We start from the raw sequence: 26901 nt of genomic DNA on the forward strand, positions 1-26901 counted from the left end.
GTAAAAGAGGACATTCAATTTAGAGTCTGACATACGAGTATACAGTATATCTACTTTTTGCATGCCACATCCGGAACAAAATCACGCACATGGCATATCATCTTGGCAGATTGCAGGGAGAAATATTTGATTGAAAGGGGTACTGAAACAATGCTGCACCTATTGAACTCGGAGGATGGGGATGGCGCCTTGCTTGAAAGCATTTTGCTGGTACAGTAAGCAGACTTGCAACTCTCCAACAACTTCATATTTTGTCCACAACAGGACTTGCTTCCAAGGCCGAAGTCCTTGCAAATGAGCGATTGCTGCAACATATTATTGCAAACAGTATATTTATGTCCTGTGCATCGTGTACAGACTATAAGCAAAACAAAAAGGAAAATAAATGCTTGACAAAGACAAGCAAGTATTCAAAAAATATATACGCAAAGCAGTGGAGAAAAATGTTTTTATGCTTGCATATCTACAGGCAGTAACAAATATATATTATGGAAAAATGTAGGGTATTATTTGTAAAATCAGTGCAATTTTGAAAATACAGTATGATATTGCCACTACTGTAATCAGTATCAATAATATAGACTGAATATCATACATACTGTAAATATCGCCGTGCCAGGCCGGAACATATGTCAGAATTTGGTAGGTTTTATCTTTTTTCACAAATCTTTGTATACTACTGGTCTGTCCAAACGTGTGGGTGTTATGTATGTATGTATGTATGTATGTATGTATGTATGTATGTATGTATGTATGTATGTATGCATGCATTTTTTCATTCGTTCATTCATTTTTACCAACTATTCTTTACAATTGTGCGGTAGTTGTGTTAGTGTAAGAAACACCAAAAAAAAAGCTGAAATACTTTTAACAAGACAACATTCTGTATTATTAAGCACCGGGCATACGTAGGAGGTAGCAGTGAGGGCGAGCTTCTCGTGTTTCGCTTCGCGTAGCTTTTGATAGAGGCGAGGGACGAGATTTTTCAAGCGGATTTCTTCCCTAAAATTGATCATCGTTGGCTGCCCTTGTTGAACAGCGCAAAGCCATGGCCGACCGCCAGCCTGGAGATGAAGAAAGTAGTTCGTAAGAGAAATGTTCTTCCTCATACTACCAGCCGATACAGTGTAATGCAAAGTGACACTGAGTTGGGCTAGCTAGTCCGCATTAGATTGTAAATTTGTCAAAAGCTCGTTTTTTTGCAACAAACCTAAACATCACATCGAGAGGGAGTAATATACAGTATATTGTATATACATGTACAGTATATTGTGTCACTTCTCTCTCTGAGCTTGATGTTAAATTGGTCTTAGCATTTTTAAAGGCATTTTACACACGTGCACCCCATGTGTGTTTTCCTGTATCATATTACTAGACAGAAAGATTCTTATGCAATTTGATAAAGACTAACCATATACATCTGTATGCTTCTTAAACTGATAGGTATTTAAAGTACAGGTATTCATATTATTTTAATAATTTACTGCGATGCTAATCATAACATTTGCTGCTGAATTTGCTTGACTGCGTCCACAATCAGTTCTATTTGGATGTCCAGGGAGGTTTTGAAACGCATTGAAAATGTAATCCTGGAAATAATAACTCATCTGGCGAAGGATGAGGCACCAACCCTTGTGCTGCCAAACAGATCCAGCTGGGACAATGTCAGGTGATTTCATTTCATCAGATTAACATATGTCATATTCATGTACCTGGCTGAACTTGAAAAGATAACAGAATGATTTTGTGCTGAAAAATCAACATTTACCTTCATGGGTTTTTGTAGGCATTTGGGCCACACAAGACCACCAGCTTGTTGAATTTCTTTCCAGAGGGAAGAAAAACTGCCTCTGTTAGAATTTGCACGACGGAGAGTTCAAAACGACCATATGGGGTAGCCAGGTGTTAGCAGCGAAAAAATGTGCTTTGGACCACAGAAAGTGAAGCTGAAATAACTTCCTGCTGCTCAAAAGATGACTGAGTAATTAAAAGAACACAGCACCTAATGTGACTAAGCTGTTCAGCAAAGCACACGTTTTGGGTGGGTGTGGGGGGCTTCCTACAGGTAGCCCTCAGGCTGTGGGGAATTCTTGATTGCTCACATGTGGCAGAGCAGTTTTTCAAAGCTGTACAATTATGTAAATTAGAATGTACCACACTCTTTGTTGTACGGTACTGAATGTGTTTTTAAATCCTCATGTCATTCATTTGTTCTTGAGAACCTTAATTGAATCCTTCTTTCAGCTTTGACAGTGCCATTGGGCTTCAGATGAGTTCAACAAGTGCTGTCCGGACGATCAGAAGTGACTGCCCAAAAACTGCCACCACATTTTGTAAGATTACTTGCACTCCTTGTGTCTTTAAACTCCGTTTCAATTAATTACTGTGTTTTTACTTGCATAAATGAGAAATAAAGTCAAGTAGGCAAGGGGAATATTTGTTTTCACTATGTGGATATCACGACATGGATTTTCACACCAGTCCTTTCCAAGATTTGTATTAATCTTCACTCCAAGCAATCCTAACGGAATGTTTTTTTTTTTCTCCTCTGTTTGAAGCCCAGATTCTCAAGATTCTCTCTGTGACTTACACACTTGTGCAGAGCAACTCATATGCCACAAAAAGGTCCTAATTTCAGCATGCAGTTCCTCTTTATCAACTTCAAATCCTCAAATCAGCTTTTTATTTATCTTTATTGTTCTCCACAGAGACATCTATTACAACCATCCACAGCTGTTTGGCTCTCAGAAAATTGTTGATAGAATAGTGGATGATGTGTCCTGCATGCTCAAGATTCCTCGAAGATCTCTTCGCGTGGTGAGTGTGTCCAATTCCACAGGCTTGAGTATGTTTTGTTATTGTACTGTATAACGGCAACAACAACATTTGATCACATTGCATCTATAGGGGTGTTCACACGGCACACATTTGCATCGGTGCTTCACCGATGTATTTGTTGCGATATATCTTACACCGGTGTAAATTTTGCGGAGCGTTCACATGTATAAAGCTGCTTACTAAAGAGAAGTGTGTTAACCCCGGTGCAGCCCCACTTGCGTTCACACAGCAGTTTCTGCGCCCGTGCAATACAATAAAAACATGCGCATGCGTAATGTGTACTTCCCTTTCCCCGCCTTGTTTGTGACATATCGAAAAACCATGGACCACAGCGGACAAATCAACGCTGTGGTCTCTCAGACACCGTAAAAGGATGAGAGAGAGAAAGGAAAGAAGTGCAAACTACCCAGGATGCAAGTTATGCAATACCCATATGTAATCAACTCTTCTCACGCGTAGCGAGTCTACCCCTGTAACGTTCACACGTCCCATTTTATATCGGTGCTGCCCCGCAAACTAGCATTTACTCAGGAGAAAATTTTTAAACCACCTTCTGAGCAGGGTTAAATAAATTTGCTCCGGTTTAAACTGTTTTCAGGGGCTACACCGGTACAACTTTGTATGTGTGAACGCTCTACGGGGGGCAGTCCCGGTGCTACACCGGAGTAAAAGTTGCCATGTGAACACCCCTTAAGATACAAAATGCTGTTTTTCCTTTAGCTTAGTAAGGGCTGGGCGATATGGGCCCAAATTTATATCCCGATATTTTTCAGCCGATTGGCGATGCACTATATGCTGGTGTATGTGTACAGCATACCTTTGATATTTTCTCACGCACTTTGATCATCTATATCAGGTGCATGTCAAAGTTAGCCGGAATTAACATAGTTGCAATTTTACATCTCATCCAACAGTTGGCCACGTCCAAAGGTTTAATCTCGGGTGATCTTTGTTATATGGAGGAGGACGGGACGAGGATCAACTGCCATTCAAACTCCGCTGTAAGTTCTACTTACTCCACGATTCAAGTGAACTACTTCTGATTTTTTTTTTCCCTCAATGTGTTCCAGTTCATATATTAGTCATGGAAGTAGAAGCATTACAAAAACAAACATAAAACAAAAACAAATTATAGAATTGGATGAGATTCAAATCAGGCCTCCTGTTAAATTAACGAATCAATTATCAAATTAATCAATAGCTATTTTTTAACAATGAACCAATTCTTGGATTTCTGTAACCCTCCATGAAAGCAGACTTTGTACTGAATCAAACGAAAAAATTTGCTTTTATTTTGCTTTACAATGATCAACATGTTTGCATATTTTCTGACATGTTAATGGGCCAAACAAGTGACAGAATCATTAATGATTTATGTTTGTGCATTTTCTACGCAAAAATACTGTCCTGTCTGTGTATAATAGACTATGCAATTGGGAAAACAACCAAACAGAAGGGAAATACAGAGTTTTGTGGTATTTTCAGGCGACAGTGTGTGTAAGAGGAAATGAAAGTTATCTCGACATGCAGTCAGAACAATTGGATTTTTATTGGGATTAAATCAGAATTGTGCAGTGCCCATCCACTCGCATTGTCCATTGATTTAATAGTCAGAAGACCTTCTCTTTTGGTCCAATTTTGATATTGTATATCATTGCGGAAACATTGCACATTTTGTGAGGGCCATCTTTTTATCTGAATTTATTCTTCAACTCTTTTTTGTAAATGCACTTGTCGCGTGTTTTCGAAGGCCATTTTCGAAAACTGACTGTAAAAGTGGGTCGTGACTGATCATGGGGAAAAAGAAACTCACTGCTTACTTCCGACTGGAAACAGGACACACAGTTGTCTGTCAATCTTAATCCTGACACAAATGAGACAGTTATGTAGTTCATGTCAGAGGGCTGAGTTCACAATATCGATGTCCGCAAACTAAACTCGCTGCTTTTACTCCTTATTGGTGCCTGCAAGACACAGTTCTTGTGGTTTTTCAGCGGATATTGTGTGTATTCAACTTGGATGTCGTGAGCAGGGTGCCCTTATGCAAACCATTACACAAACAAACCATTGTGGGTCTTGGGGCAGACAGAAGTATGCATATTTGCGTATGAGACATGAATGTTTCCTCTAAAGTTGTATCTTGTTTTAGGCTGTTGCGGTCTCATCCAACATTGCAGGCATCCGTAGTATCCTTTGATTTATTTGTTCAAGACTGTTCCTGTACTGGAGCGAGGGGGGATTGTGCTAATTGGCTGCAGGGACTGTGCTTTGCCTGAACCATGAACAGATATTGTATCGTCTGCCAAATTCATTCTAGTAGTTGAGAAGGATGCTACATTTCAGAGACTTCTTCAGGATGACTTCTGCACAAAGCTTTCTCCATTAATCATGATCACAGTATGTCAAACGTTCTTTTTATCTCCAATCTCACATGGATGACACTTTTAATCTGTTGACTCGAAGCACAGCTGTCTTTTTTTCTTTTTTTTTGAGCATACAAGTTTTTTTTTTTTTTAATTTGTTTAAGGGTAAAGGCTTTCCAGATGTGAACAGCAGGTTGATGGTGAGAAAACTCTGGGACGTGCTCCACGTCCCCGTCTTCACTCTGGTGGATGCCGACCCGCACGGTACATCTGCTTGAGTACAGCCCTGTTTTACGTCTCATCCAACGAAACGTATTTCCTCTCACTAAACAGTCGGCAACTCAAAGCACCTGTTAGCTATCCCACAGGTTGTCTCTTCAAGCTATCATTCCACCAGGTCTAATCTCATCCAGACATTCAACTTCTTTTGTGTTGCATTGCAGGACGCATATGTAATGTTTTACTTTGTTCTGAGCTCTGTTGGCCCGAAACCCAGCTGTTTTTTTTTTTTTTTTTTTTTTTTTTGAGCATACAAGTTTTTTTTTTTTTAATTTGTTTAAGGGTAAAGGCTTTCCAGATGTGAACAGCAGGTTGATGGTGAGAAAACTCTGGGACGTGCTCCACGTCCCCGTCTTCACTCTGGTGGATGCCGACCCGCACGGTACATCTGCTTGAGTACAGCCCTGTTTTACATCTCATCCAACGAAACGTATTTCCTCTCACTAAACAGTCGGCAACTCAAAGCACCTGTTAGCTATCCCACAGGTTGTCTCTTCAAGCTATCATTCCACCAGGTCTAATCTCATCCAGACATTCAACTTCTTTTGTGTTGCATTGCAGGACGCATATGTAATGTTTTACTTTGTTCTGAGCTCTGTTGCACATTTCGCAGGGTAATTGCTCTTGGATGTTGGTGATTGTGTCATGTTGTGTCTCTGATTTTCCCAGGCATTGAAATCATGTGTATCTACAAGTATGGATCATTGGTGAGTCCCATTTGGCCAAGTATTGCTCCATTCTGTCTTATCCAATGTGGCCAACTTTGTGTTTGGGCCTTTGGACAGCGAACTTGTACAATCCGCCGTCAAACAGCCCATTCATTGTGTATGTGCTGCCGTGTAGCTATTGGCGCGGCTGCGTGCTGTGGTGGCTGGCAGCGCGTGAGATGAAAAAGGTTTTAGTCAGACGGCAGCACGCTGTGACAACATCTCTACGCATTCAATAGCAAAGATGGCGGTGGAGTGATTTCAGAGTGATAACAGCAAGACACTTTGGCAGAGTTTCACGTTAAAAACAGCATGAAGAGGGAAAAAAACAACTATTTGGGATAAAGGTGCACCAAAGGTTTTTGGCAACCACCAAAAGAAAATAGGATATGGAAAAAGAAGTCATGGCAACTCATGTGACATTTGTTGTTAATTTGTTGTCGCCTCTCTCTCCTGACAACAAAAGAAGGGAACGCCTCCCCAGCTAGCTCGCTTGTTTAGCATGTGGCATCTGCCACAACAAGTTACAGCACGAATCGATGCAATAACTCACCAGGATTCTCCCTTTGGCCATAATGTGAGACAGGATTTTGGCTAAGGTAAGCCTATTTAAGATAAAAACAAGTACTTTTCCATAATTAGAAGCATAAGTTTTGAATCCACCCAGAAATCGTTCGCTGCCATCAACACATTTAGAGGATTAGGGAATGCCGACTTTGGGTGTCAGTCGCACTTGAGTATGAGTCACGGGACCAGCCAAAGTATGAAAAAAAAAAGTGCAATTTATAGTCCAAAAAATGCTGTAATTAATAGAAGGCCAACACAAACCTGTGAACCCATGTACTGATGTCAACTTTTTTTTTTTTTGATAGGCCATGTCATTTGAGGCCCAAAGCCTGACCATCCCCAATGTCATGTGGTTAGGCCTCCTCCCCTCTGACCTTGAGAGGTTTGGACTCAAGTCAACTCCTCCTGCAACTTCCTCCTGACTATTTGTTTGATTTATGTCACTGTTGCTATCTCTAGTTTATCGCTTGGAGGTCCTGAGAACAATAGATTAAATTAAATCTTAAGCAAGTTGTTCTGAGCTGGAATTGAACCCAGTATCTCTGCGCTGTGAAGACAACGTGCTAACCACTCGCCTACCTAGCCCACATCGCATTATACAAGTGGCTAAATGCTCATTTGCAGTGCAGTTTCCCCCCCCTGGTGGGTCTATTGGTAAATTCTAGTGGAGCGACTCACCATTTGACAAAATACGTCAGCGGTTTGTCAATTTTGAAGAGTTTTTAAGTAGCCTGCTGTGACATGAAAAAACAAGCTCAGTGGTAAAACACTAATTTGATTCTTGAGGTTACAGGTTCCTCGGAATGCTCTGATCCCCCTCACCAAGGCTGATGAAAACAAACTCAACAGCCTCCTCAAAAGGCCCTATGTGACGGCCCAACCAGAGTGGCTGAAAGAGGTCAGAGAGAAAAGAGATAAACCATTGATTAATTTGGGAACGGTGTACGCTATCAGGGGTGGCCAACATGCCCTTGAAAAATTCCACTTGTCGATCTTACACTGTCACTTGTATTTCCCAAACTAATGTCCTTTTCTTGTGTGGGTCTTCTAGGACTGCGCAGGGTGCTTTTTTTCCACCTTTGTGCTCATCCAGTTTGCGACCCTCTGCTGTATATTTAACTAAGGATAACTTGTACAATCATTTTTTGTCGTTAATTATAATAATATAGGTACGATATTAATGTATTGAGTTCTTTCTTTGACATTGTACTCATGTGATTCGTGGGTGTGTAGTTTGACCTCAGCCTGTTTTGCTGTCATCGCAGATGATGTTGATGCAGAAGAATAGAGTCAAAGCAGAAATACAATCGCTGGCAGCCATCGGTCCGGATTTCCTCACCAGCATCTATCTGCCCAACAAACTGCGCTTTGGGGGCTGGTTATAAGTGCAATGCTGCCACCTCGTGGGAGAAGGACTTAATCACAGCATTGGTTGGAAATAGCGTTGTATGGAATGGATCCGTTTTAACCTTTACTGTCAAAATGTCTTGTTTATTTCACATGCATTTACATTAATTCTTCCTATTTTTATACGATCTATGTCACATTGGGGACGTCACATTGGGTGTGGTCATATTTGGGCAACTTCCTCTAAGTTTGCAGGAGAAGGAAAAGAGAATATGGGAGAGGGAATGACTGTCAAGATTAAAACACATTTGCGTCAACAGAAGAAATGTGGGATCATAAAACATGGAATTTGGTATCTTATTACCAAGTACTAGTCTTTAAACATATTTTCAGATTTTCCAGATCTGTTTTTTTTTTTTAATATTTATGTTGAAACGATGTCATAATTGTTGAAATTAAATAAAAATGGGTTGATCTCAAACACTTGGATACAAAGGCAGATAATGACTGTCCCGTTCATGTAGTCTCTTGCGTGTTGAATTCCGCGTGTGTAGATGTCTGCAGACAATTTTCCTCCGGGGATTGTAGTGAGTAGCAGGGTGTCAAACATACGGCCTGCGGGCTGGAACCGGCCCCCAAGGAGGTTCGATCAGGCCCGCAGAATCATTTAAAAGTGAAAAAATGCATAAAAGACACGGGATGAATATTTTAATAAGGTGCAATTCACGGAGCATCCGCTAGGGGACACACTGTTTTGATCAGAGTAGAAAACATTGTTTTGATCAGAGAAGAAGACAACAGCAATCTCAGTCTGTCACTGAGACAGACCCAACACAGCAGACACTGTCAAGGACATGTGAATACTTATTCTTTACACATTTAATAGCACTCTCCTTAGTTTGGAAGGTGTAGGCAGGGATTAAATTTAGATTTTATACGCACATGTGTAAATGGTTTAAAAATTCCTTTCTTTATAAATCTCGTTTAATCTTAAAATGCATGAGTATATTTTTCAATACCAATTGTTCAAGTTTTGTGCCTTTTACAATCAGTGGGATCAGTTGCAATGCATATATGTGAATGATAAAAGTAAATTGCACATTTGTCGAAGGAAATCTAAGGTTCTTCATGAAATATTTTGTAAAAGATATGTTCATTAAATTTCAACATTTTCCGAATGTCTTTGCTTCTTTAGACCAAAACAAAGGAAAGACATATTGTTTTGGTTATTTATAGCAGAGTATGGTATAATTTTGATGGTCCGGCCCACTTAACATCTACCGAGGCCTTATGTGGCCCACAATGTGAAATGAGTTTGACACCCCTGGAGTAGTGTATTGTGATTAAAAAAATATATATATATATACACTCTTTAGTACCACTATAGAGCTGTAGCAAGTCTGTGAGAAGCCTTCCTCTTTCCGCTTGTGATGGCCAGCTGACTGCTGCTGAGTAAATGTTGGCGGTTAGACCATCCTCTGTTTGCACCACTCTTGGATGAGAGTGCATGGACTTGGCCATGTTTTGCCAGGCATTTTTTGTCTGTCAAATGAAAGTGTTCTAGGATGTACTCAGAAAACAAATGGAAGGGTGACACAATAGGGATAATTTACAGGATGCCGAGAGATAAATACGTATTGTGAATGTCATCATTTCACAGTTAGGAGTTCAAGGCTCAGTAAGGCAGTGTCCCTTCATGAGATACTGAACTAATATTCGCTGCTAACCCTCTGCTTGGTGTCCACAGAGTGTCTGGTAAAAACTTGGAAAGACATGGGCTTGGAATTGCGTCCGCACTCATCAGCCGAGTGTGACTTTTGTCAACAGCCTCTCCACTTTGGTCAGATAAGTGAGCGGAAGAGATTCTACTTGAATGGTAGCAGTCACACAATCTTAGGCTAGAGCAGTGCTTCTCCAATCATGGAGCGCCCCCCCCCCCCCCCCCAGGGGGGCGCGAGGCTCCGTCAAAGGGGGCGCGTTTGACCTCGGGGAGCATACTTTTTTATTTTTATTTTTTTTACTGTCCAAAAATAAAGTGCAATTGCAAATCCACTACATTAGGGGGAAGTGACGCTCTCATTGGCAGAGTGTGCGCTGGGCGCATTCGCTTAGTGTTTTGTTTGCACTGAGCATGCGCGCTTTGCACACAGCACAGAGTATGAGTATGAAGTGCAGACACGAAGTCGACAGGCGGAGGGAACAGAGAAAAGAGAGGTCAACAATCATACCCCTTTGTGACTGCTACTTGTAGCCATTAATCCAGACATCATCTTAAAAAAAAATCATTAAAAAAATCAGCACAAATTATTTTATAAATTTTTGTTTTGCAGCTTTTCATATTGTGCTCCTGAATTAATGTTGGTGATCAGTTTGAATGCATTATTATTTACTGATTTCATGTAATTTTATTTTTGAGTATTGTATGGTTTGACATGGTCAGTCAAAAAATGTTTATAGTTTAATTCAGGATTTAATTTTATTTTTGAATTTCAGATGCACTTCAAATCTTTTCTGTTAGTTACTAAAGCTATTCTTTGTTGTAAGTTGGTCCATATTTTTTTCTTTTTTATTCTCTTATACGTTAATAAGGATACAGTGTTATGCAAATGTGTACTTATAACAATTTTATAGACAAATGATACTATTTATAGTCGCGCGGGGGAGGGGGGCGCAAGATGTTTTCTCCTTCCTGGGGGGGGGGGCATGACAGAAAATAATTGAGAAGCACTTGGCTAGAGAGTGAAGTCTCCAACCATTTCCACTTTGCCTGGACAGTATATCCAAGCTATTCATTGTTTTTAATATCCAATTTCTGAATCAGTAATAAATGTGAATTCTAGGCGGTGGACAAACAAAGACGTTTTTAGAGATGATCGGTTTCCTGATGATCAGGGCTCATGTACACCTACGTCGCACGGCTATTGTGTCCTGTACTGGACCTCCTAGATCACAAATGTCAAAGTGCCGGCCCGCGGGCCAAATCCGGCCCGCGAGAATGTTTTCAGTGGCCCCTGGGATGATATTGATTTATTATTAGAACCGACCCGCGGACTGCAGCAAGCCGAGAGCCCGCAGATCTTTTACACGCACCAAAACTACATTTCCCACAATGCAACGGTGACGCGCCAAGCAGTCGGCTTCCTTGATTTCACCACACGGGGGCGAAGTTGGTCTCCGTGTTGGCCGTGACACGAGCGCCTCTCTCCGCTGATGACTAATACTGTACTCGGATATGCGGTGCAGTTTGAGGCTTTCATGACGAACCACCACTGAATGGTGTCAACGACGAACCGGATATTGCATTTCCTCCTGAGATAACGCAAATATGCCCGCATTGTGTTTTGCTGCATGCGCAACACTGATGCACATATAGATCTTTAATAGTACTGTGTGTAGGCCTACTTGAAATGTTAACCTGAAATCATGAAGGGGCCAATAATTCTGATGCAATTATTTTTTGTTATGCATCTTGGAGCGTGGTAGGATGAGGCTGTACAGAAACAAAACTCTTCGGATGCGGCCCACTTCAAGGGAGGCAAAACTCCCCTCCCTTCTGTGCAATCCCTTCATCCAGTCTGGTGCTGCGGTCAGGCCAGCCTCCACTCCAAAAGTACAAATGAAAATCAAATACCTCAAAATTGTTAAAATTGTTCATTACGGTATTGCCATGTTGGCCTACTTCAAAATAAAAGCATTACAAATAATAAGTAGGAATTACTCCTTTGGATTTAAAATAATTACATCTCTGTTTTAACAGAAGTGGTCCCAGGAAATTTCTCAAGTTTATTTGAAATCTGCATATATGCATCTGTATACCCCTGATTAGAAAAAGAAAAAGATTAAAACTGATCACTTTGTTTTCCCCAAACCATTCCAATTCTGTGGGGAACTAGACTATCTTAAGACTCCATCTTTGATACACATCTGGTGTTGCATTTCAAAATCAAAAGTCCTATTAAATATGCATATCTGACTGTCATTACCCCTACCCCAAAGAAAAGAATAAAATAAAAATGATTCAAAATAATCCTTTTATCCTAAAGTCAGACAAATTCTGGGAGACACTGGACTGTCCCAGCACTCCAACAAAAATACTTTCATGTAGATGTGGTGTTTCATTTCAAAATAAAAGTCCTCTGAAATCTGCAAATTTGACTGATTATCCATAATCCCTTAGTTATCCCACAAACGCTAGCCCATCCCATGACTCCACCAACAATGACATTTTTGTTTTAAAACACAACATCAGATCAATATGAAACCTTACAATAACTTGACCACAAACCCTGGACATGGGGCAGCAAACATTTAAAATTTAAAGCGATGCCAAATGAACATTAAACAATAATAGCAACACTCTCTCCTCTGGCTGATTGGTATAATGCTTGATCTCAAGGGCCAATTTATGTGACCGCACAGAACTTTGCGAACATCTCAAAATGACCAAAATTATACAGAGCACAGGGAAGGAAAAGAAAGAGGAAGAACAAAAAAGAAGCAAAATGGGTGAATGGGAGGTTACGTTTTTGCTCCTTTTGGTTTATCCAATTAGTGGTCACAATACAATTTGTTTGACATTAACGAAACTAAGAAAATGTTCCATTTTAATTGTGTGACATGTTATCGTATAAATTAACAAAAGGCAATGTTAAAAAGTCAACTTTTTTTGTAAGTGTATGTAAATCGTCAATAGAGACGGGCACCATCAAATCTCGCCTAGGGCGCCACATTGACTTGGTCCGGCCCTGCTTGACTTGGAGCAGCCACCACTGCTACAGTAATCATAGTTACAGTGCAGTGCCATTGGCGCTTCACAAAGTGCCATCAGTGAATTGAAGGAGGCATGTCCTCTCATGATTTCTTGCAGCTACACTTGTCACTGTGTTTAACGTGTTACTCTGTGTAATACACATTCCTTGCAATGATGTTGTTTCTCGTCTTGTATCAAAATGTTGCTACTTTGGGTATTAAATTATTGTGACTTTTGATGAAACCCTTAACAAAAAAAGGTGGTGAAGTTAGTGTTGTATGTATTTTAATGCCCTGCTCTTATTTTTTTACTTCGATGTGGAAATGTAGTTGTAATGAGAAGGCGAGAACACGATTAAATCGACAAAGGCACTTTTGTCTTTTTTTTTGGTCTTTTTTTTTTTTTTTTTTTTTTTGCTCTTATTTTTTTACTTCGATGTGGAAATGTAGTTGTAATGAGAAGGCGAGAACACGATTAAATCGAAAAAGGCACTTTTGTCTTTTTTTTGTCTTTTTTTTTTTTTTTTTTTTTTGCTAATTGCAAAACTAGCCCAAGGGTCATAGGAGTTCGCATGGAAGTTTTAGTGGAAGGTCTTAGGCTGGTCAAGTCAATCACTGGACCCTAAACCAAAAAAGCATTCATTTCACCCGCTGAAGAGGAGGGAGACTGAAGGGAGAAGCCTCTGGAAACAAAAACTTAAAGAGGCTGCAGTAAAGGCCAAGGAAACAATTTCAAATGATGAATACAACAGTCTGGTGAAGTCAATGGCTCGCAGGCTTGATGTAGTTTTTGCAAGTAAAGGTTTTGCCACCAAATATTCCATGTTATTGATTGAAAGTTAATTGAACAAATATCAGTACATACCAGCACTTTCGCTCACTTGAAACGTGGATGGCTTCAAACAAAAGCTTCTCTGTCGTCCTGAGTTGTTTAACATTTAAGTGTACATACCGTAAAATAAAAGCTGGAATTCTGAACTTTTGTTTAGTATTCAACTTTTGATACAAAACTCAAATGTCTTTAGCAATCCCCTCTAATTTCAGCTAATTTGGTGTCACAGTCCTTGGTCAAGCTTTAGTATCCTGCTTAAGCCGAAATGGGACCAACTTGATGGTAAACAAAAAAACATAGATAGTTAGATAGGTAGATGGACATCATTGAATTATCCCTGCTCATTGCTGTAGAGAATATATATATATATATATATATATATATATAGAGAGAGAGAGAGAGAGAGAGAGAGAGAGAGAGAGAGAGAGAGAGAAAAAGAGAGAGAGAGAGATTGGAATGTGCGAGGAAACCGGAGGACCCGGAGAAAACCCACGCAAGCACCGGGAGAACACGCAAACTCCACACAGGGAGGCCGGAGCTGGAATTGAACCCAGTACCTCAGATGTGGCATTCAATATTTCATAAAAGTAATCATACACATGATGTGTTTAACGATGAAAAGAAGGCAAATGGACATTTGGATCATTTATTTGTTAGATTGGAGGGAAAAGTGTTGAAGACGTTGGTCAAAAAAGTAATACGTGTGAGGATTACATCAAATTACATCACTCCAAAAGGCATTCCAACGAATAAAAAAAAAAACAGAAGAAGTAATACAACTGTAAATTGGATAATAACAGGGACATGGTGGCATGAAGACCACAAGACACAGACTGCCAGAAATAACAAATGACGTCAATGAAACCAGTAAATTATATGGAGAAACAACATTTTTCAATGACAGAGTAATGATCGACAAAGGCCACATCAATGTCATGACTTTTGAAATTGTTAGCAAAGCTGCCACATAACGCATCAGAAAAACAAAATCTGTGACTGTTTTCTTCAAATCAATTCCAGCCATCATCCCAGTTTGTCATGCAAAGGGTAAAACATGACTACTTCCTCAGAACCTAACCATGAGAAATATGCTGAAAAGATCTCTAACACATGGAAACTGAAACTTCCATTTTGTGCCTCTTTGCCACAGAGAACTTTTGAAAGACGTTACAAATATGTGTTTACGATTAGCATTTAAGCAAGCAATGAGTGCATTCGCTTGCAAACGTTAGCCTGCTAGCTTAAACAACCGTTCGTCATGTAGCAGACAAGTGGGGCACATTGTTTTGTTGTGTTTTCTTTTGCAACAGAACAGCCTAAATACATGTGTGTACAAATATATCGGTATTGTTTGCGTGCATGGTACATAGCGTTGTGTCTAAAGACCAATGTCGTGTGTCTTCTCTTCGATTACTTTGATAGAGTTGGAACAGGAACAAGTGAAGATTAATCAAAATGAAGGGGCACTGACTGCAGGCCAGTGCCAGTCGATTTGGCGGTGTGGTTAAATTGCCTCAAGGAGGCCTGTCATGAGTTGGATGATAAACAGTGTTTGCCCCCTTCTTTTGCCACGAGCGTCCTCCTGCCCAGCAAGAAAAATTGTTTCGACCTGTGTTCGCTAATTCACAGTAGGGGTGCGGGTTGGGACATTAATCATCCCTCCTCATTTGACAAAAGAGTTGTCTTTGATGGACTGGAAGGAGATCTTCAAATTTCACTTTTTGCTGATGACAAGATACCACTTGTCAATAATGGCTGCTAAACACTGAGAGACAGAGAGCGAAAGCAGTGCACTGCTGTGGAAAATAAAATAATTTGAAGTGCATGTGAGGCTGATGGAACCCATCCAAGACTTGCAGCTGATTTCCACATGGAAAGGCGGCATTCCACAATAGGCCACACTGACCCCTTTCTCTCTTAAATTGCGTGGCACCCTTTTAATTGTGTGCCTAAAACAGCAATGGAACATATCACAATGGAGGCTATCACACTGTGGAGCTCAGCCAAGTGCTCCTTCCCCCACTTTTCCGAGGATGGAGGCTTTTATATTGGCGAGCTGAGGCTTTGCTCCCGTCATCATTTCCATGCTGCTTTACGCTGATTCCCTAATATCCTTAGCGCCTTGCGTAGGGATAAGCCCATCATGCTGAAACATGACTATAAACCGTTCACGGCTCTAAAGAATCCATTATGGTTCCTCCACAAACATGGAGACTCAAATGGCCACTTCGCTCATGCTCATTTATTTACCCTCAGTGCTGCGGCGCAGGGGGATTCGCCACACTGCCAGACAGTGATGCTATTTTCAATTACAAGTGGTCATTTATACCACAAATCACTTAGCAGGCATCTTTAGCACACTCAGCTATGCATACGTTTAAGCGCGCAACAGAAGTACTTTACTAAGTTAAGAGCTCAGTAAAAGACTGGTGGCGTGGATCCAATTGTGGCAGGTGCAAGTGTGAACAAAGCACAGAGCATCATCCATAAAATGCATATTCGCTTACACAGACTGAGGCAGAAATAACAATATCATTATCATCCACCAAATCCAGTGCACGCACGCGCGCGCGCACACACACACACACACACACACAATAATGACAGTAATGTGCAGATTACAGAGAACTGTCCCTGAGTGGAAATTAATTTGCCATCAGTAATGGATAAAGACATTTTATTGAGATGCGTAAAGGCGGCTGAACTGCCAGCAATGACCTGTAGGAATCAGCCCTCATCAATATCATGATAATTACAAAACACTTCTGGCAGCGCGTGAAATGAACTCGCATGCAACAGATTGGGCGATGGCCATACATGTCTGCAGGTATTAGACCGCCTTCTCCTCACAGTGCCTCCATGGGGGCAAGTGCTGCCTGAGCAGACCGGAAGTCTTGCTGCTGCTCAGCCCAGTTTGGGTCCACTGTATCTGCAGCTAATAGCCTTTGACAGTTTGGAGTAAAAGAAAGCAAACACAAAGAGACAGTGTTCTTTCTCCTTTGGCAAAATTGTGAAGAAATATATTCCCCTCCAAAAGTATTGGAACGGACAGGTCAGTTCTTTTATCTTGGCTGATGACGAAAAACGTTTGAGAAAATGACACAAGTGATCAAAAGTTTTGCTTTTATTTCAACATGTTTTCCTTAGATTGGCTACACATCTTACAAGATAACATTGGTTACTCCCTTCACTCTCCTCTTTAGCAGGTAAAGTGTATTCTATAGCAGGGGTCCCCCAACCTTTAGGGCGTAAACCTCTACCGGTCAAATAATGAGACTTGAGTGGCTATGAACTATTGATATCCTTAATATTTGTTCCAAACATATTTAGTGTATTTTCAGAAGGGGTTATCTATGAGGCGCTCTAATTTGTTCTGCCCCAAAACGCTCCCACCTACACCCAGTACAGCAAAACCGTGGACCCATTTGACCCTCCACCAAAATTCCAAGAGGTTGCTCCAAGTGTTTCCCAACATTCACATCCATGTCTCACCTGGAACCACTTTGTTGCTCACCTCACCCCTTGCCCTCTCACACACAGTATTGAGTTCCCCCCAACAGCTGAAAGGTTACTTCAGTCCGTCTGTGGGTTGGAGAGATGACATGACTACTTTACTTCCTCTTCTTCTCTCACAGTGTTTTGTTCATTGGAACGCCTGGAGAGGAAGGAAACCATTTCAGACTGGGTGAACTGGGGCCTGGCTCATTGGAGAGGAAGAGGATTTGCTTTGGAGGGTAGACAAGGAGACACCTGAGACTTCTAGAAATGTCTGGGAATGACTGAAGAAAAACATCCGGCACCCCAAGGGCACTCCTCATCCCCTGAACCTTTTGCCCATAATAGGCACATGCAGGGGCCAAACACTCAAATGTTTGTACGCGTTTTCATTACTATTTGAATTTAGACACAAAAGGGATTGAACTGGAAAACCTTCAAAAAGTCCAATGGGTGTCTTCCTTGGACATATACAATCTTTTTGGAGGGGAATGGAATGGCCTTACAGTCATTAAGATGTTACTCCTACCGACTAAAAATGCATGCTTAAAACGCTATTGAATTGTCCTTAGGTGTGAGCGTGTATGTAATTGGTTGTTTGTATGTGCCTTGTAAGTGACTGGCAGCTAATCTGGTTTCTGCACTGTCTCTCACTTTAAGTCGGCTGTGGTAAGATGAAGCTCACCTCTGACCGAGAACAAAAGAAACTGTAGAAAATGCAAGAACGGATGGATAGATATACCAAATCGGAGAAATAACAATCTTTAGGGAACATATTACATTTTTCCCATCATCATGTGGACCTACACAAACATCAATCACTAACTTGGGTTTGTGAAAGATCTGGAGGAAAGTCCATCACACCCTCAAAAGTTGTGTTCTGAGGTCATACAATTCTTAAGGACTGTGTATAAATCATGTCAGGAAAAATGTGTTGGAAGCCTTCTCGCAAAAGACCTCTCATTGAGATCAGTTCACATAACTTCTATCAGTTGTTATTTTCCCACCTTTTTCTGTTTTTTTTTTCTCAGCAATTATTTCAAAGGAAGGACAACACTCAAGTATTAAAGAACGTGATGAAAAGTTACATTGCAGCGTCAGAGATTCCTCGTGACATCAGACACGTCAGAAGTGTCTGACTTATTTTTATATTTGTATGACTATTAAGGTTGTGAAAAAAAGACCTCATAGGTTGTTATGGAAATAGCTTGATTCTATCAGAAATTATTTCTGTGATATTTCAATTATTTTCTATTAAGAAATTGCCTTGAGATCCAATCAGAGGTTCACCATGTCCAAGAAAGGACATTAAATGTTCCAGTTTACTCTTTTTAATCCTTGTTATGATTTCTGCTTTCTCACAATGAGTCGTTTTCTATCCATAACAGGAAAGAGACCCAAGCAGACAAATCCATATATTCCTTTTACTTCTGTACAATTAGGAGAAGAGACATTCGAATGGAGCTGCTCTTAACAGTTGACAAATGACACTGCTTATTGGAGCGAGGAACTGTTTGCAGGGTTAATATGCCCAGTTGATCTTGCCATTGATCTTCTGAGCACAGCTAATGACCGCACCAATTTGAAACGATATGCCTCGCTTGTGACTTGACATCAGGGGACGGGACAAGAACTTCTCAGGGAAGGAAAACGCCGAGCCAAATCAGCAGGGTCTATATTAACAAGAGAATCTGCAAGCTTTTTCTCCTCGGTGATCAGAAGGCCGAGGACTACCACTGCGCTCCTTCACATCTGGCCGTGCATTTTGACAATGTAGAAAGGTTAAAGCACTAAAATTAAATATTTGCCCAGAGGGGGTCAAGCCGCCGCAATTACAAGGTCCAATCGGCTGGGCTAATCAACTAAATGCGCGTACCAGCGGCTCGGCTGGCCCACTAAACCCTGATCAGAGCGCTCTTCTCGGCCTCTGCTGTTTACTTATTAAACCTTGTTCCCATGTTTGAGGGCGCCTTTGCAGCCTCTGGCCCCGCACGCCTCCAGGCTACATTTAGCTCCCGACACTGCTTTTAAACGGGACCACACCGCTTGACAAGAGAGCAGCCGTAGAGTTAATCAGAATCTAAGGCCTTTGTTGCGGAATGATCTCAAATTACTTTCACCCCAATCTGGCAGGCATTAACACCTTGGGAAGTGTAGGTAGGAATTTGCATCCTGGGATGTCAAACAAAGTACAGACGCTCGCGTTCGTGTGTGTGTGTGTGTGTGTGTGTGTGTGTGTGTGTGTGTGTGTGTGTGTGTGTGTGTGTGTGTGTGTGTGTGTGTGTGTGTGCGACACAGTTAAGAGAAAGTGTGTGAAAATGTAAAACTGAAGTGTGTGAGAGACACTGGGGATGTGCGTGCCTAAGAGTATGTGTGAGTGAGGAAAAGTATATTGTGTGAGAGTGAAAGAGAGTGGTGAAAGTGTGTGTGTACGAGTACGAGAAGTGTGTCAGGGAGTTTGAAAGTGACTGCAAATGAACGTGTAAGAGTGTGAGTTTATGAGGTGGTCGTGGCGCGGGGGTGCGGGTGTGTGTGTGTGTGTGTGTGTGTGTGTGTGTGTGTGTGTGTGAGACAAAGACCTCCTTGGCATACTGGATCTGATGATGTGTGTGTTGTCTAAATCACAAATTTGTTGTACACAAGTACCGAGTGTAGGATTAGTGTACAGTGTATCAGGACCGTCTGGCGTGCAACACTTTTGAACGATGCTCGGGGAACAATTACTGGTAATTAAATATGTGCCAGTTACTGGGGGGAAAAAGATAATTGTGTCCTTAGTGTATAGCACCAATTAATTACTTTTATTTCAGTGAGTAAAGCTTTTAAATGGCAGCGGAAGCCGCGAGGATAGCGCCAGTGTTTGAGTGCAAGCAACCTCTGTGTTTGCTTTTGAACGTTTTTGCACATTTAGCAGATGTTGCTGCAGTTTGATAGTAAAAGTGCGCGTCTCTTTACCTCCTTCCTCTTAAGCAGGAAACATTGACGCTTGAGAGGAGCTGCGTCTCGCTAAGAGGATTGGTCAGATTGGAGGAATCGTGAGCTTCATCCTCACTCTTTCTGTGCTCGCTGCACCTCACCAAGCCAAGATTACCTGGAAACTCTTTCCGCATCACAGCACCAGTCGAAACCGAGCATCCGCTTGCTCACATACTGGTGGAAACTGTGGGGATTATCACACTCATTTGAGCCGCAGGTCTCTAATGTATAACCTGCAAGTACCTGCGGCACATCATTAGTAATCTATTAAATCCACCGGCTAGAAATGGTTACACCACCAAACAGGGCGGTTGCCTGTTTTCCCATCTGCCTTTTGCTTTGGTTAATGAGATACCGAGCGAGACGGGCCGAGTGCTCTCAAGTCCTTCACCTCGTCTTTTTCTGCCGGCTCGCTTTTCTCTGTCGCCTCGGTTTAATCCGCACACCCACACCTCAGCCTGTCAGAAATGTTTTGTGTGTGTCTAAATGTGCACCCGCAGAAGTTCTTAGTGTCATTTAGGAGCTTGTATGCTTGAATGGCCACAACAAAACATTTTCTGCTGGGAGTTTTGCAGCCAAAGATCAGCTTTATTGGATTGTTTGTTTTTGAGGTGTTTTTGGTTTTTTTTTCTGCTTGTTTAGTTGTTTTTTTTTAATGAAAAACACTTTCTTCCACTGTCTGAAAAGTAGACAGCCTACTCAAATTTGCTCAGACAGAAAACAGTACAACACAGGAAAATATTTAATTTTGAGGATTGTGGCCCTGTCATCCCGCAAACATTTTCAAAAGTACTTTACTTGCATTTTATCTGAACTGTTCAAGTTGATTTTAATAAAAAGAAGAAAAAACTCTAGATGAATGTAACTGATCACTTTGACAGAATACTTGTTGGTCCATCTTTTTGTACTGTCATGCTTGTATTTGGTATTGTGATGTAATTTAACTGTTGCAATGTAGCTCTCTTGTCCAGGGCTTTGCTTTCCATGACACTTTGGAGGACACCGACCAATTCAGCCCCGCAATGACTGGCAACCAGTTCAGGGTGGAGCCCCCATCTCTTGACCAAGGTCAACTGGGATAGGCTGCACCACAGTCATGACCCTAATGAGAACAAGCAAAATAGGAAATGAATGGAAAATGGAAGAACTGGTTCATCTACAAAATAATTAGTCATATGATGTCATGTGTCTCCAGTAGAAGGTGGCGAGTGGGCGGGGGGTGGGGGTGGGTGGGTCGTAACAGGTTGGCGTGGCTCCTGATCTAAGCGATATTGACAAAGCCATCTGAGGTGGTGTGATGTATCAGGCTCTCCACTCACTCCCCATTGATTCCCCCACCTCTGCTGTCACCGAGGTAATGGCCGCCGAGGCCAACAGCCAGTCGGGACAGTTCCCAGCCAGCCAGCTGGAGCATACATGTCACTTTCAGATCCGCCATCTCTGTGCCACAAAAATTAAAGATGAAGAGAAAAAGGTTGTCTGCTGGGATATAGCATCATCTGGAATGGTTGGGACCCACACACGCATTGGCAACAACCTGCACAAATGGGATCCCAGAACTCTATCAAAAGTTTTTGTCTTACACTGCAGGGGTGTCAAACTCATTTTTGTTGCAGGCTCTATTGTTATTATTGGTTCCCTCTCAAGGTCATTGTGAGTGAAAGTATCAAATGATTACATATAAGGCACATGACAAATTGCTGGATAACTACTTTGGAAATCAACATAGTAGGGTTTGAATCCTCTGAGGCTGTTGTGTGGCGTGTCCTCTAAAGACTCTAAATTGTCAAAACATTTGATTAATTTTAAATTCGAGTGTGAGCATTGTTTTTCTGCATGTGCCTTGTGATCTGTTTAAATACTTTGATGGAATTATTTAATTACATTAGAGGGCAAAATATTAGAAACTGCTCTCTGTATGAAGCAAACATGCTCTAGTGGAGCCCAGAGTTAAAAGCAAACATGGTGCATCAGCTTTTAGCTATTATGCCTCACTCAAATGGAATAAACTGCCAACAGAACCAAGTGTTAATGTATTCAAATGCAGATTAAAAAGGATACTTTTTTCCCCCATACCAATGATTAAGATCTTTAGAGGATTTCTATATTCAATGTGCTTCTGGAACTGGTCATTCTTTTTGTACACTGAAAAAAATGGTGTGTTGAATTTCCTAAAGTGGTCACATGAACTAAAATTATCAGAATCCTGATACCTTTTGAAGTACACTATACATCTATTTAAAATGTATCGAAATCCAGATGCTATTCAATTGTGTGTAGCCACTTGACCAAAAAAAAAAAAAACGAGTTCACACACAATGTTGTTTGGTGTCAATTTAGAATATTTATTTTTATTTCTGGGCGGCCCGGTGGTCCAGTGGTTAGCGCGTCAACCTCACAGTACAGAGGCACCGGGTTCAATTCCAGCTCCGGCCTCCCTGAGTGGAGTTTGCATGTTCTCCCCGGGCCTGTGTGGGTTTTCTCCGGGTACTCCGGTTTCCTCCCACATTCCAATAACATGCATGGCAGGCTGATTGAGCACTCTAAATTGTTCCTAGGTGTGAGTGTGAGTGTGAATGGTTGTTCGTCTCTGTGTGCCCTGTGATTGGTTGGCAACCAGTTCGGGGTGTCCCCCGCCGATTGCCCGATGACAGCTGGGATAGGCTCCAGCACACCCCGCGACCCTTGTGAGGATAAAGCGTGTCAGAAAATGGATGGATGGATTTTTATTTGTCTACTTTGCTTTTTGTACTTTTTAAATGTCTTAAATACTTTTTCCTTTAAATGTTGTATTTTGCTTGAAAGAGTCACTGATGTAGTGGTACACTAGCCTGATTTGTGTGCGGGCACCGAGGGTCCAACAATGACGGTGTGCACGTGGGTGTGAATGATTGTGCGTCTCGATACGCTCCCTGCGACTGACTGGCAAAGAGTTCGGGGTTCAGTCTGGCTTCCGCCCCAAATCAGCTGGGATAGCGTCCAACAACCCCCGCGACCCAGTTCAGGATAAACGATGTTGAAAATGGATGAATGGATTTTGCCTTTAAAAGTGGCGTTATGTATGAAACTGTGCTCGATAAAGAAAGCTGATTTTCCTTATAATAAAAAAATATATTGTTAAATACTCTACATGTATGTTCAAATTGCGCAGATTGTCCAAATGATGCTTCAAAATGGTGCGCACTCATTAATTGTGTCAAGTGACAACCCAAAGTTTTTGAAACTTATCTTATAACGATTGGAATTGACCACGATTTGTTCATGTTTCTTATGTGCTCTTGGTCTGCACACGGGGAATACTTTGTAAACGCTAGATCATAACTTGCACTTTTGTGGCGGAGAAGTACCATAGATATGCCGTACGTCATAATACGACAATCACATTATCTGTAGGTGCCGTGACAACAACATTGTATCTTGTAGCTTTCCATTACGCGTGAGGAGGAGAGCAAGTCGCAAATATGTCGACCGTAGATGATGCGAAAGATCACTAACTAGCTTCCTGGTTCCCTTGGCAACGACTAAAGCTTGTCAAGTCTTTTGTGGGGATCATCAGGCGGTTATTTAACCCCTCGAATGACTACAAAAGAAACAAAGCAGCCTGAAAACACCAACCATTTCCATCGGAAAGAAATAAAACCCTAAAACCCCTTATTTGTATTTATTATTATTATTTGGATATATTTTACAATAGCTAATCATAAAGTGTGCAACATATCTTCCAACAAAAATTGAAAGCCACAAATGACAAGCAGTACTGTACGCGAATGTGTTGATAATTCAAGTGGCCACTGAGCGGCGCTGCAGGGTCACAGATTTCCTGTGCTACGGTTACTTCCAAATTGTATTCTGTATGGATTATGTTTATTAACATACAGTATATCAGTTATATTGAGGAATAGTATTTGTATTATTGTTTTAATTAATTTTAATACCTATAACATTATAATACATAACAAATAAATGCATTAAAATACAAAGTTGAGATATAAAACGCGCCATAACTGCACCAGATGAACAATGTACGAATATTGGAGTTTTTCAAAGGACTCAAGTAGGTCTACCTTAAATAAAATTTCGATCTAAAGGTACAAATCCTCCAAAATCATTAGATATTCGGTAACTTAATTTTACTGCGTCATGTTTTATGTTAAAAAATAATTACGTATCAGTTTTTTTCCTGCTTTACATGGATGGATGTAAGCATGGATCCATGGATGGATGGATAGAGAGAGAGAAAGAGAGAGAGAGAGAGAGAGAGAGAGAGAGAGAGAGAGAGAGAGAGAGAGAGAGAGAGAGACAGGCAGGCAGAGACAGAGCGAGAGAGTGAGACTGCTGGGGCACATTAAGAGCTCTTGTGTACCACGAGAAATTATAAAATTTCACTGAATTGGCCATATAACATAATAATGTATCTTTATTCATTTCTATTCCAGCAACATAGAGGCAGACAGAACTACTTCATAATCTTCTATTAGATGGCAGAAAGTACGTGATGATAAGATAGATAGATAGATAGATAGATAGATAGATAGATAGATAGATAGATAGATAGATAGATAGATAGATAGATAGATAGATAGATAGATAGATAGATAGATAGATAGATAGATAGATAGATAGATGTGCTCACCACGCTGCCTGTTCTCAACTCCGTGACCTTCACAATTTTTGGAGAGGAACCCCGGAGAATCAAGTCATTTCTACAACATTCTGACGCTGCCCACACGTTCCACCTGAGAAGATACTCATTTGTATGTCTGTTTTCATGTATCATGTAGCAAAAAAAAAAAAAAAAAAAAACCTGACTATATCGACTGTGAAACTAATTGTCGAATGTTGGTGGCAATTAAGCACAATGTGTATCTAATGGGGTTAATTTTTAACAAACATTTTTTATGGCAAATTAAGCTTTAAGTGTTGAACCATTCCAACATTACAGGCAATAATTTAGGCAACTGGTCATTTAAATTACTGCCGTTCCTGCTGGAATAATGTGAAACAGTTTGGTTGGAGGTGAGTGTTTATAGGTCTGCGCGCAATGATGCTAATAAATAAAAAAAACTATGGCAGAGTAAAAAAAAAATAATAATCGGAGCAGACTTCAGCATGCGGTTTTCTTCTTTTTTTAGAAGACTTGGACGAATTAGCAATTCTGCTCCACGCGTGAATTGAATACAGATGTATTTCCAAAAGGACACACTGAAAGATCTAAATGCTGATGACTTGTAAACCCGTGCTGTATAATTGAATAGGTATTCAATAATAGTGCGCCGAAATCGACCTTATCAGGACCTAATAATTAATTGGCCCTACTTAATATTCACGTCGCGTGGTGTAACACGGCCTTTACGTTGTTGCTTAAGAGCATAGATAAAATATTAATCGGGGTAATTATTTCTTATGACACGCGCAGCAACGACTTCCTGTCGGAGGTTGATTGAAATATTAGCAGCCATTTGGTGTTAAAAAGTTTGCTTTGCGCGAGATATACCCCCAGATCACTGACAAAGTCGTGTTAGGAGCAAAGCGGTGTGACACAGCCCCTCGATTATTGGGTTCCCAGGGCCTCACCAGCACGCACCCACGCAAGCGCGCACACACCGCTGCCAACATAGGCTTGGGGAGCCATGAAAAAGCCAAAGCTGTCGCAAAATAGGCGGATCAAAACCCATTATGAGATTTGAAGCGTGGTTTTGTGTCGGGCCCGCTTGAATCTCTCACCAGATTGGCGTATTTGTGCACAAGCAAGGCATGCTCGTGCGTGCAAAATGATCATGTGGCAGGCAGCGCAGTGTGCTGTTGGCAAGTTGGCTGACTGCTCTCAAGTGGAAATGGACAAAAAGCGCAAGCAACAATTACAGTATATGGATTTCACCTTGTGGTGAAACATCTCGTTGAAAATTAGTAGCGAATACCGTCAATGATTCGAAAGCGGTAGAGGGAAATAAAGTTTTGCATGACTCCCATATAGGACGTGCCACATCTCCAGTAACGGAGACAAAGAAGTGTTGCGATGTGATCATTGAATTCGGTTGCTAAGCAACTCGTGTGGGAATTCATCCGCGAAATTCAAACCGTACGTCGCAAGGATACGTTCTGTGAGTTCTGACGAACGGCGAGATTGAAAAGTTTTTAAAAAACTAATTTAAAAAAACAAGCCACCAAGATACATGACTCACGATACCATTGCTGCTCACACGTGTCATATTTTGCACTACATGAAAACAAACGCGGGTCCCTGAATTAATCTGAATTTGGCCTGCAGCAGTTGAAATTTATCACCGACCTCAATAATAAATACAGCACATCTCCACGTTCGATTGAAAGCTGGAGAGAAAGCACCCGATTAATACACCCTTTATTCATAAGAAAGCGTCCTGACACGTCCACACACATTCTTATTTCATCCAAGGGAATCCTCCCATTTTCCCCAAACTGTGCAAACTCCAAATGGGCCACATGGACAAGTTGGGATGTTATTGAGCCTGAAGAGGCTCAACGTGTAAACAAACGACTGCATTGCTTGGTTTCAACGCTGCTGCATCAACGCCAACATTGATGCAATTATTTTGGCGAATGTGTTTTATCGAAATTCGACATTTTTAGTATATTTCACATTCCAAAATGCTGATCAGCAACATTGCACGTTTACGTGTTTATCCAAGAAAATAAACATCTCCAATAATAATAATAATAATAATAACAATAATAACAATAATAACGTAAATTTAACACACAACATGGC

At 41.0% G+C, this 26901-nt stretch overlaps 1 protein-coding gene across 2 annotated transcripts; it reads left to right on the top strand.

Moving 5' to 3' along the window:
• The first annotated feature begins 827 nt into the window (after positions 1 to 827).
• Positions 828 to 8605, top strand: spo11 (SPO11 initiator of meiotic double stranded breaks). Of its 2 annotated transcripts, XM_019891354.1 has the most exons (13): positions 828 to 1086; positions 1559 to 1669; positions 2245 to 2333; positions 2559 to 2625; positions 2709 to 2817; positions 3753 to 3839; positions 4988 to 5024; positions 5126 to 5235; positions 5366 to 5465; positions 6150 to 6187; positions 7060 to 7136; positions 7541 to 7652; positions 8020 to 8605. In XM_019891354.1, the coding sequence occupies exons 1-13, from the start codon at positions 1049 to 1051 to the stop codon at positions 8137 to 8139; spliced, it is 1095 nt and encodes a 364-aa protein (XP_019746913.1). In that variant the 5' UTR covers positions 828 to 1048; the 3' UTR covers positions 8140 to 8605. The 2 variants fall into 2 exon arrangements, with proteins under 2 accessions (XP_019746913.1, XP_019746915.1); XM_019891356.1 differs by lacking the exon at positions 8020 to 8605 and having other exon boundaries at positions 7548 to 7646.
• The last annotated feature ends 18296 nt before the right edge of the window (positions 8606 to 26901 follow it).

Source organism: Hippocampus comes, unplaced genomic scaffold (assembly GCF_001891065.2).
Source record: "Hippocampus comes isolate QL1 unplaced genomic scaffold, H_comes_QL1_v1.1 scaffold174, whole genome shotgun sequence".
NCBI lineage: Eukaryota > Metazoa > Chordata > Actinopteri > Syngnathiformes > Syngnathidae > Hippocampus > Hippocampus comes.

Coding starts and splice junctions, on each gene's coding strand:
- spo11 (XM_019891354.1), top strand. CDS start 1,049: ATGGCCGACCGCCAGCCTGGAGATGAAGAAAGTAGTTC. Junction 2,818..3,752: donor CTCGAAGATCTCTTCGCGTG/GTGAGTGTGTCC, acceptor CTCATCCAACAG/TTGGCCACGTCCAAAGGTTT. Junction 7,653..8,019: donor AACCAGAGTGGCTGAAAGAG/GTCAGAGAGAAA, acceptor CTGTCATCGCAG/ATGATGTTGATGCAGAAGAA.